The 12,681-nt window shown below is 39.6% G+C and overlaps 1 protein-coding gene across 5 annotated transcripts in view; it reads right to left on the reverse strand.

Annotated features, from left to right (window-relative positions):
* rin2 (Ras and Rab interactor 2) overlaps positions 1-12,681 on the reverse strand; it is an 88,237-nt gene that overhangs the window by 6,820 nt on the left and 68,736 nt on the right. For all 5 annotated transcript variants that reach the window (XM_018093778.2, XM_018093777.2, XM_012962710.3 and 2 more), the window contains 2 exon segments: positions 4,947-5,252; positions 3,100-3,231 (listed from right to left, as the gene is read on the reverse strand). In XM_018093778.2, coding sequence (XP_017949267.1) covers positions 3,100-3,231; positions 4,947-5,252 — 438 coding nt within the window.

A 12,681-nucleotide genomic window follows, 5' to 3' on the forward strand; every position in this document is an offset into this window, starting at 1 on the left:
CTAGGCAGAAGTTGACTCAAAATTCCTTACCTCAGTCTGCTAAACATGGGCCTAGATCTTTAGAACTTTTACATTCTATGCAATGCTTTTCCATATGTTTGTGCAGAATACATTCGCTTTTAACTAATAAAACAGCAACTTCTATGTTACCATTTTGTGGGCAAATTTCATTCCAGGGAGTAAGTTTAAAGGAACAGTAACACCAAAAAATGAAAGAGCTTTAAAGTAATAAAAATATAATGCACTGTTGCCCTGCACTTGTAAAACTGGTGTGTTTGCTACAGTAACACTACCATAATTTATATAATAAGCTGCTGTAGCCACGGGGGCAGCCATTCAAGCTGGATAAAAGGAGAAAAGGCACAGGTTACATAGCAGATAACAGATAAGTTCTGTAGAATACAATAGTGTTTTATCTGTTATCTGCTATGTGCCTGTGCCTTTTCTCCTTTGAATGGCTGCCTCCATGGCTACATAGCAGCTTATTTATATAAATTATAGTAGACTTTCTGAAGTAAACACACAACTTTTACCAGTGCAGGGCAGCAGCACATTATATTTTAGTTACTTTTATACACTTTCATTTTTTGGTGTTACTGTTCCTTTAAAATCAGATTTGCAAATAAAAGTGATATTCACATTTCTCAGGAAACAAACTATTGCTTAGCTTTTACTGGAATGGCCATTACTTGACAAATATACTAACAGAGTGCTGTCAAGCTGCTGTCCCCTGGGGCTACATGTGACCTTTTATAGGGATTTTTACGATACTTACACTTCCCAAAATCTCTGTAGACTTTTAAGTATGACATGATTTCATCAGGATCTGGCCCACAGTCACATGGGTGTGACAGCTCATTGGCCCGTGGCATGGAAAATGTTGGGACGATCTGCACTTTTATAAGGATATTAATTTGTTTAAGCCAGAAATTTATATGAATGTTTCTCAGAGCTTTGCTATGGGGGTATATGCTGGGGACAGCAGGAAAGCTATATGTCTTGCTGCACCTTTCTCCTACTGGGCCTGTTAACCACAAGGAAATACAGGTGGATCAGACCTAACATACACAGTTGTATAAGGTAGAGATGCATTGAAAGAGCACAGCTATACTGCAATATAAAAATGTATGTAATATATCAGCAGTATATTGTATATCAGCCATGGTTTACTGTGTATAATTATTGATTATATCAAGAGCATGTCTCCCAGCATTAAAGAAACCCTTCTTGATCCACTTAGAATGCAGCCTGACTGAAAACTCTACCCACTGTGCTCCCTTTTCTACTAAGTGCCATCCCATTGTGGCCAATATTTTGGGAGCATCATTCCAAAAGATGAACAGCAGATGGGAGATATGTTAAGAGTTGATTTTAGAGAGTAAATAAAAAGGACAGTTCTGGTTTAAATTTCTATGCATTTTTATCATTCCTTATGCTGGTTAGATACCCAAATCCTAGCTAGGCACGATCCAGAGACATTAGTCCTTCCAATCGTATACTGCTAATAAGTCTAAGTGGCCTTTAGATTTAGCGTTGATCCTACTGCCAACTTTAAAAATCAAACACATTCCTTTGTGGTAATATGATGTCTTACATTTTTCTTTTCTTTAACACATGGAAAAGTATGAGGGCTTGGCTCGCTGTGGGCACGGAACATTCCTTTTCTGCATAGCTGCATTTATACCTAGGGCTGGGAGATACCATGAATACAAATATGCAGATAAGGAAGGCTCTGTGCCCACAATATGCTAAGCCCCAATACTGTACTGTCTATTTAAAGGGGATCTTTCCAGTATGCCCTAATTAAACATTTTTTAATGGTTTTAAAATTATTAATAATAGTTATATTTTTTTATAACTTATTATTAACGTTAATAATTGCTATTGCGTGCAGTGTTATACCATTTGGTTATGTAGGTCAGAACCTTGAAACAGTATAGTTAAAATCAGTTCTCCTCCATGTCTGTTAATCAGTTGGCTTGCGCTACATGTTTTAGGAGTCAGAACAAGAAATGCAAAGAATATAAACGGCTGAATAGCTTCGGCTTTCAAAAGCAATTTACTAATAACTGTAAAGTTATTAGAAATGTTTAATTAATGCAATTTGGAAAGATGCTTTGACATCGCCTTTAAGGAAACAGTAACACCAAATAATAAAAGTGTTTTTTAAGTAAACAAAATATAATGTACTATTGCCCTGCATTGGAAAAAGTTGTGTGTTTGCTACAGAAACTCTACTATAGTTTATATAAATAAGCTGCTGTGTAGCCATGGGGGCAGCCATTCAAGCTGGAAAAAGGAGAAAAGTCACAGGTTACATAGCAGATAACAGATAAGCTCTGTAGAATATTAGAGTGTTTTATCCGTTATCTGCTATGTGCCTGTGCCTTTTCTCGTTTGAATGGCTGCCTTTGTGACCACACAGCAGCATTCTTTATATAAACTATAGTAGTGTTTGTGAGGCAAGCATACCAGCTGTACCACTGCCGGTCAGCAGTACTTTATATTGGAATTACTTTTATACACCTTAATTTTTTTGTGTTACTGTTCTTTTGAGAGAAAAGAAATATATTAGTTGTTCTTTCTATTGTTCCCTATAGAGGACAATAAGGGCATGATTGTGGCATAGCCAGTAAGTTAATGCTTCTGCAACTAACAATACAAACAGGGAATGATGTGTAGTTTCCCAGGGATTCTGTAGAAGGTTAAACCTATGCTGCAATCTGCTGAACACATACTATCTGCAGCCTGTCAAAACCAGTTTCCTCTCGTTAGAAAGAATGCAGTTGGATAAGCCTTTACCATAGCGTGTGTAGGTACTATGCCACTAGCACTGCTTGGAAACACCGTCTGCGTACCGGTTTTACAGTAATATTTTATTAGGTTATCTGTCACCTGTCTGTCATTTCCAGGGGCAAGCCCCAGTTTTGACCTTCTGTTACTTCATGTTTTTCTTCCTGGTTTTTAAATTTCTTTTGTATCTACTACAAGTTAGGATTTAACATAAAGTTGAACTTCAAGGACATGTCTTTTTTCAGCCTTAACTACTGCGTACCTATGTTACATTGACTAAAGTAACTCTTATAGAAATAAATGTACCTTCTCCGTGCAGAAGAGCTGGATCCAGCAGTTCCATCATATATTCGATTTCAGTGTCTATCTCCAGCATGTCACACTGAGCAATCACATAGGTCAGCACTGGCAAAAAGTCATCAGCGCCATACATTCTCCCTAGGAGACAAAGGCATAATTATACTCAGGTATATCATCACTTTGTGCAGGGAACTGTTTAGATTTATACAATATACCCAGCCTGTGTCCCTACAGCTGTTTCATGGCTTAAACTCCATGATGATTAGCAACTGCAATTCAGCAGCAGCTGTACGGTTCCAGGCAGGATATCATAGGTCTTAATGGGGTCGTTCATCTTTAAGTTAACTATAAGTATGCTAAAGAATGTCCTCTTCTCAGCACTTTTAAAAATTGGTCTTTATTATTTATTTTTAATAGTTTTTTAGTTATTTGCCTTATTTTTGCTACATCTATCCAAGACCAATTGTCTCAGAATATCAATGTCTATGTCATACTAAAAGTTATTTTAAAGGGTAATAACCGCTTTTTTTAAAATCCTGAAACATATAACTTGGTTTTGGAAAAAATAGTATGGTGCATTAAACAGTGACTGCCACATATGTTGTCACTAGGTACAAAACTTCTAGGGGGTGAATAGTGCTTTAGAGGAAAGGAAAAGATATTGTGTAAAATCAAAGAAACCTGGCATTCATGTTTCAAGCTTATATTACTGTTTGTTCTTGCAGACCAGTGCTGAGAAGTTAGGTGTTTGATGGTTACCCACCTTCCTTTTTATACAGAAAAGGGGAATGGACCAAAAATGAACCCTTATGTATATGAGGGATGCCATCAGAAATCACAGGGCCCCATACAATATAATTATCAGGACCCCTCTTCCCCTATGAGTGGCAGGCTGGCTGCACCAGTAGGGTGCCCCCAGTGCAGGCAGCCATGTTGTATATTGTGCACGAGCATAATTCGCATTGTGTCACTTGCTCATTATACGCATACATGTGCCCCAGTATGGCCACCCACCAGGGGCGGGCCAAGCCGACCGGGCGCCCTATCTCTGCTGATAGTGGGAAGGCAGCTCTGGTGCCTGCATGTTTTTCCCCCCTACATAGCTTTTCCTACTGCTGGTTTGTCACTTATATTTATGTGGCAGAAGAGCTGCACAGGTATTAGATGGGCGAAGTTTGAACTTCCCCCCCAGCCCATACAATCACTGTGCAGCTTTACCGGAACTTACACTGACAAATGAGCTTAAAGGAACAGTAACTCCAAAAAATGAAATAGCTTTTAAGTAATAAAAATATAATGCACTGTTGCCCTGCACTGGTAAAACTGGTGTATTTGCTACAGTAACACTACTATAATTTATATAATAAGCTGCTGCGTAGCCATGGGGGCAGCCATTCAAGCTGGAAAAAAGGAGAAAAGGCACAGGTTACATTGCAGATAACAGATACGTTCTGTAGAGTATAATAGTGTTTTATCTGTTATCTGCTATGTGCCTGTGCCGTTTCTCCTTTGAATGGCTGCCTCCATGGCTACATAGCAGCTTATTTATATAAATTATAGTAGACTTTCTGAAGTAAACACACAACTTTTACCAGTGCAGGGCAGCAGCACATTATATTTTAGTTACTTTTATACACTTTCATTTTTTGGTGTTACTGTTCCTTTAAAGAAAGTTGTTTAAGGGAAAGAGAAAACAGCTTTGCAAGCTCCCTCCCTTCCCAAGTCTGCAGCTCACTGACAGGCAGGGGGGCCTGGCTAATTAAGTAATTGCAGCCCGGCGGAGCAACCCCCATGACCCAAAAACCCGCTGAAAACACCTGGCCCCACTGTCCCCACCTGATGCCAACATGTACCTGAGTTGTTCTCCATGCATGTATAAATGAGTTTGCACACCCTGAGGAGCAGCATGACTTTCCGCTCTGGAGAATACATTTTCTGCATGTTCAAGAACTTGATGCGCATTTTCTCAATGTCCATAGATTCAGGTGTTGGTGTTAACACTCCGAGCTCCTGAGGGCTTCTCTGCCTCACCAGTTGCAAGTTTTCTTTCAGCTGCCTCCAAGAGCCATCGGCCACACGGAATTCTTTTAGCATGCTTTCAATGTGGCTCTTCAGGGGCTTTAAGATGCATTTATGCATAGCTTTCTCCAGCACAACATCTAAATAGAGAACAGAAAACAAGAGTTTTTATTCAAGCATGCAGGGCACATGGGTAAACTTGTACAGACATATTCTTAACATCTCACTGAAAAATGGCAAATAAATCTGTGTTATGGTTAAAACCCACACTGTGATAAATATAATCAGATATCTAAAAAACGATACAGTAATATGTAACCGTCATACAAATGTGACAGCAAAGAATTCGCCAGAGAGAACAAATTAGCTACATTTCCAATAGTTTCAGTAGTCTTTGAAAGTCTATGGTCACCTGTCCAATATGTATGTGGATTTTATAGAAAAATATAGCCCTAGAGTAATTATCTATCGCTCCAGCACATTCCTTCTGGGTGGCTATAGGTTTGGTGTGTTCCTCACAGTAACATCATGCCAATGGCTGTGCCACCCAAACATTGGTACTGAGAAACTACACTCTTGGGAACAGCATAACAAAAACCCAGGCATTAAGGAGGGGCCAGTGAGAATTCTATGCGTTTTGTTGCTATTACTTTCTCATTTTTATAAATCTCCATGACTGTTAACAAGTGGTCCATGCTCATACTGGGATGCTAAAAGTAAGGAAGTTTATATTATTTTGATGATGGTTATTATTATAGGGTTGCTACCTGTCTGGTTTTGACCTAGATAGCCCATTTTTTTTCAATGGGCTGTCTGGTTCAAAACCTCCTGCCCGGCTTGAACAGGGGGTAAAACCAAAGAATTGAAGGGCGTGACACCTTAACCCCCCCCAAATGTCACCCCCTGGCACAAACATCATTGTCCCACCCCCCTGACAAAACCTTTGTCCGGATTTGGTTACTGGCAAATGTGGAAAACTTATATAAACATGTATTTATAAAGGGTCAACACATACCACAGTGTTGAACAATAAATGGGTATTTACACTGAACAAGAAAAGGTATTAGCACTCAAAGACAATGCAAAAGGGGACAAGCCACTATAATTGTAATTCTGAAACCAAACAACGTTTCTGCAGAGGTCCATGTAAACTCAGACTTTGTATACACTGAGCATATAAAAATGCAACTGATACTGAGGTAAAGAGAGCCCTGCCCAAAACAGCTTACAATCTAAAAGGAAATAGAGTATGATAAGGTGTGAGGATATTAAGATTATCAATAAAAGGGCCCCTTGTATTATTAGCAGGTGCTTATAATGCCTATATATAAATATGTCACTATTCCCTTATCTTGACAGAATACAGTAACAGTCAGATTTATTATGCAGTGTAAAATAATGGTGTCAAATCTGGCATTCAGATAGCATAAAATAAAAAACACCTTGATCATACTCTCAGCAAGGGATTTACACTTTGGAATCTGGAACAGCACAAGCCCTATTCATTGTGCTCATGTTGAACAAAGTGTATACTGCCCTTTAAAGTCCCGATTTCTGAGCTTTCCAGATAATGGTCTTCCAGATAATAGCTCTCATACCTGTAACACAGTACTTGCTACTCTTTCTTATAATTTCAGCTTACAGTCTGCTGCTTTAATGCATGAATGAACTGATATAAAAAACACTTATATTTTACAGCCGTTTGCTGAATGGTACTACCTAGCCAAAGCTATTAATTACTAGATAGTTTTGGTTCAACAACAGGGCACTATCTAGTACAAACAGGGAACTAGTTTGTTGGCCTTTATATGGCCTTAATTCAGTATCTAGTACAGATCTTACAGAGGTATTTTCCTGTTCTCTCTGCTAAGTAAACAACTACCCTAGTAACACAGAGCAGTCACACCAGCTACTATTCATAGAATCACTCCTGTATTCACCCATGCCAAGAATAACTCTCAGAGGTATGATACCATTCATTCTTGCACATTAGTCTTTGTGATTAATCAAGCACTTCCTTGTGTGATCCTGTGGGATTATTAAACCAGAAATCCCCTTCTCTTGAATAAAACCTCAACACTGATTACTATTACTAGCTATGTGCTTTAAACATATTTACATATACAGTATAAATAATACCCAAAATGCATGAATATCCTGTAGAATGATGGTCTGCCCCCTAGGGTACAAGGGTAGAAGTTGGCCTAAAAGGCTAGTCTGGGTAAATCTAGAGGGTCAGTATTATCTCTTTGGAATATCCCTGAAATGAGAGAAGAGTGTCTACTGCCATGTTATGAGTTTAAAGGACAAGGCAACTCAAAATATAATCTTTTGCCTAATAAAAGAAACCAAAATTCTAAGCAGCTTTGCAATATACATTTATTACAAGTTTGTAATGGTTTTTGAGTTATTTGTATTTATAATTGCTCTTAGAAGCAGTGTTTGCCTGTCCTTTTCAGACTGTTGACACATTGTAACACAGGGCAGCAGCCTGACAGACCTGTATTGCTGGAGAAGTAAAACCTTTGCAACATTATTTAAAATGTAACAACCAGGAGTTCAGCAAATGCTGCTTTCAATAGCAATTACATTCACAAATAACGTTTAAAGCATTACAAATTTTTAATTATTTCATATTGGAAAGTTGCTTAGAATTATGTTTTCTTTCATTATGCAAAACATTATTTTTGGGGTTGACATGCCCTTTAAGGGTTTACAGGATTGACTGAAAAGAAGAAGTCTGAACCGAATAAGTCCTTAGCCTCTTCCATAGAATCTAACCATACAATCTGCCCGTCTAGGCACCTGTCCATCAGCTAGGCAGCCTAAAGCTTGTGCCACATGTAGCTATTTCTTGGCCTGCATTATGCCAGGTAGAACAACAGCCACAAGAATAACTGCATAATAGTATCTGCAACCCATTCTTAATTCATCTCTACACTGTAAACATTACGAAGCAAAAACCTATGGCTGGGCTGACATTCACAACCCAATGCACAGAAGTTAGTACGTCTTAGTATTTTGGGATATTGTGATGAATTAACAGCAAAAGATATGTACAACTAAAGATTCTTACAAAGGCTAATTTGAGGCAATATATAATAATATGTAATAGAACATGGAAAGCTGGAATACTTGCAGGCCCGTCACTGTGCCAAAATCCATTCTTCCAAAATCCTAAGCAATGCAGATGTGTGTTACATCATATTATTGTTTAAAAAAACAGGAGAAAGCCAATTTGGGTGCAGAACTGACAGACAGATAAAGCTCTGTTAGTACATATGATTCTTGTAATTCTGGCAGGTACATATTAGAGTTTATCCATTAAGGCAAATGTAATGACTTCCAAAGGAAACGTTAAGTGAAACGCTTGGTTGGCTGTACTAAGCAGCAACTTTTGAGAACTTTTATAACAACTCTCAAATATAAAAGCCACCTTGAAAAATCATGCAAAATATAGATTTTTTTTTTTTCTAAATTAAAAAAGGTGCCTATGCTGGAACAGTTTTATAGTATGAAAAGGCTATACACATGTTTGGGGATTGTTCCTGCTAGTCCTATGCCTGGACTTTCTCATGAATGCCCATTCTCAGCCGCCACATCCCTAATGGCCAGGCATGGGTTCTGGCCAAGAATATGTGCCCCTTACTGACTTCTAATAACAGAATTGCTGCACTGCAGCAGGTATTGCAATGATAGCAGCTTAAAAATTTCTCTGTAAGCCTTACGTTGGGCTCTTTTATATGCCCGGCAGCATTGCTTGGGGCTGAAGCAAGCTGGCACAAAAATAGAGCAAAGTCTCTCTGTCTGTGCCTTATGCAGGTGGCTTTAGAAGCACTATCAGAAGGACCTCCTTTGATGAATTATAAGGGAGAAGCTCAGGGACCATGGAGCTCTGTGGTACCTCTGTCCTTAAGTAAGGCGGTTTAGATTAGTGATCCCCAACCAGTGGCTCGTGAGCAACATGTTGCTCTCCAGTCCCTTGGATGTTGCTCCCCGTGGCCTCAAAGCAGGTGCTTATTTTTTAATTCCTGGCTTTTGGGAAAGTTTTGGTTGGATAAAAACCAGGTGTACTGCCAAACAGAGCCTTGTGTAGGCTGTCAGCCCATAAAGGCGCTACCAAATAGCCAATCAGAGACCCTATTTGTAACCCCAGGAACAGTTTTCATGCTTGTGTTGCTCCCTAATTCTTTTTACAGTTGAATGTTGCTCACAAGTAAAAAAAGGTTGGGGATCCCTGGTTTAGATTGTGGTTAAATTGATGAATGGTTTGTGTGCCTTAAACAATCGCCAACGTATCTGCTGCAGTTAGGCATGGTGCAAGGGAAGCCTTTGCTTGAAGCAGATATTAGCTTTTGTAATGCAGCAACGCCCGAAGCACGTACTAACTTTTTTTTTTTAACTTGACTGATATTGAGATTTAGAACATTAAAGAATGAGAGGGTGCAGGCGTAAAGCGGTCTAGAAGGGAAAGATTAAGGAGGGGTGGATGAGATATGGGAGGAAAAGAAGTTCGGAGACTAAGGAACAACCTAACTGCTGACCTCAGCCCATTACAATGTCTGCACTAACAGGCTCTGTGTTGGCCTGTATATAGACACATAAAGTATTGGCCTGTATATAGACACATAAAGTGGATTTCATTGTGGAAACGTGTGGGTATGCATATGCTCATCGAAATCCGGTCTCTGTGTACCTGTGTCGTTCTTTTCCTCCACTGACGTTCAGGGCTGAATCATCAGATGTGGAGGTAGAAACAATAGAAATTCTACTAGATCAATACCTTTTAACCCGGCCGATTGACGAGACAGCTGATATCCCCAGCCTTTGCGATAATGGTCATCTCGTCGATCCGCAATACACGCACCAAATATCGTAGGAAACGAGGTTTCATATAATATCATCGGTGCGTGTATGGCCAGCTTAAGAAAAAGCACAGTGTGGCTTTAGCCTAATCCTAGCATTATTATACAGAGAGCTATCATATTTGTTTGTTGCCTGAGAACAAATAGTATAAAGCTGGCCAAGGTTGCCAAGCAAGTGGCTCTTTCCCATATTATGACCAACTAATTACAGAAATAAAAGCCACAGGAGCAAGGAGTGCATCAATGAGCTGATGTAAAGAAATAAAACCTCAATCCACTGGGAAAAAATTGGTCCCATCAGAGAGTCCATACACTTACAGGTAAGCTGCCAAATCAGTTTGAAGGGCCCAAATTGGCAACTTAAATCTGCCTGTGTATGGCCATCTTAACACCAATTGCTTATCCTACATAAGAGGCCCCCCAGCTTGGTGGTTTCATCACCTTGTTGCCCTCAGGCAATATATACATAAAAATAAAGGAATAGATATAAACATTAAGCTACATTACAGGGACAAATGAAGAGACTATCAGGGCTACATGGCAGTGCAAGCATAGGCAAAGTAATTACCAGGGGGTTCACTTTAAAGCATGGCAGTGATGCTGCCCCAGGGTTATTTTAGGGTGCCTATTTAATGAGACAGCCATAGTCTTACTAATATTTGGAGGACTTTCCCTGTAATGTTTTTCTCACGTCTGCAAGTGAAACTCCCTCAGGCCGACAATTATAAATAGTAATTCAGTTACTTTAAATAGTAAAGCCTATTTACCACAAGCCAAGGTGAATATGTGCCCCCGCTAAACTTACTCTGCGTGCAGTGAATAAACGCTCTTTTAATTGGGGTTTCTTCTTTTGTGTGGTGCTAAACCACAACAAGTTTCAGGAATTAGTCACAAGTTTCTGTCTAGTGTATTAGGCAATAGGAGTGTAGTTTTCTAATGGCACCTTTTGTCTGTATCCCTGTCTCATTATCACTGTCTCCTCGCTAGTTCAAAATCATCCAAACAGAAAGAAGAGAGGGGAGGAGGGAGTTACGGGAATCTATTCTTCATGCCTCAGCACTTTCTGCTGAACCTTTATCCTGAATGTTTTCTTTTGACAGTTTAGACTGTAAAGGTGGCCATACACCTTCAGATTTGCTCGCTTGGCAATGTCGCCAAGCGAGCAGATCTTCTCCTGATATCCCCCACCTATGGGTGGGAGATATCGGGAGAATCCAGGCTATTCGGCCATTTGGCCCTGGGGCCAAACAATCCAATGATAATGACAGGTATAGGCAAAGTTGGTTCGGGGACCGCATCAACGAGCCGATGCGGTCCCCAATCCGACTAAATTTTTTAATCTTACGCTCATGTGTAATGTCACTGGCCAGTCTGGAAGTGTACAGAATAACAACAATGGTGCTTCCAGTCATTGCTGTACACAAGTGAGAGCAAGATAAATCCTCCACTGCAGTAACTAAAGCATTCCACATGCTCCTAAAGACAAAGTAGAGCTGTTGTGTAAGGACAATGTAAGGGTCATTTATGGCTGCAAGTGCTGTGTTCAAAGTGCAATTTTGGAGGCAAATTGTCAAGTTTTTTGCCCTATGATTCCAGCATAATTGCAGCTGCAAGGGGGAATTGCATTTGGTGCACTTGGGTCCTGTATGGCTGTGGTTGTAAATGAGTCATTATGCCTCAAACACAAAGCAATATATCAGCTCTTTCAAAAATGTTGCAATTTACTGAAGGCTTTTTTAAAGTTAGTCTTTTTTGAGGAAAAAAGAGGCTTTAAAAGCTCCAGCAGCCATCAAAGCTGATTGGCGAGCCAACAATCTAGGGGGTCAACTCTCAATGCAGGAGGCTTTTACAATCAGAATCATGTGGAACAAAAGTATGCGCTTTCCCCTTTAATCTTAATATTATGTTTCTACAGGGATACTGTATATATATTCAGTCTGGCAAGATAATTTAAAGATGCACACTACTTATAAACAGGCTATTCTTCCCCTTTAATACCTGACATTATAATGGTGCTTTAAGGACAATGAATCTGTAGTATCCATAGTATTCTCACATTTCAACTGCAAAATAGCTCTGGGAAAGATTTAAGACACCTTTCATCAAAGAACAAACATTCAGAGATGGCTGGAGCCCATATGCCAAAACATGTAAGCTCATTTTATTTCTGCCAGCTGGGTTTCCCTTTAATCTTCCCCATGTTTGTGAGACTGTGGCGGCACATAATTTGCGCTATAACTAGTGTGTATTTAGAGCACAGAACTTTCAGGTTGTGCAACAGTAGCGTCTGTTCTAGTGTAATGGGCAGATTTTATTGCTGTGGCTGTGCCCTGCAATAAAGGAGTTAAGTGTGCTGCCTGCCTGGGCGCGTTACAGCTAGCTAAATCCATATTTAATAAGCAATTCGTGTGCCAAGCAGCTAAAAGCATTTTTCTTTGCAGTCTTCTTTACCACTTCAAAACCGGATTAAAAGGTGTAAGGTTTGCAAAAATAATAAATTCTGGCCGCTGCCAGCAGAAAAGAGGGTGGGACGTGGCATAGCAAACTGGAGAGTCAGAGCTGGCAATGATTAACCATTTCATCAGTGGATGGAGGCACAGAATACACAGCTCTATTCTAATATAATTTATCACTTTGAATTTTCTAGGTCTCTAATGCCCAACCTTTCCCATATAGTGAGCTGATTATCGGACATACTACAAGT

Source organism: Xenopus tropicalis, chromosome 5 (genome assembly GCF_000004195.4).
Source record: "Xenopus tropicalis strain Nigerian chromosome 5, UCB_Xtro_10.0, whole genome shotgun sequence".
Classification (NCBI taxonomy): domain Eukaryota; kingdom Metazoa; phylum Chordata; class Amphibia; order Anura; family Pipidae; genus Xenopus; species Xenopus tropicalis.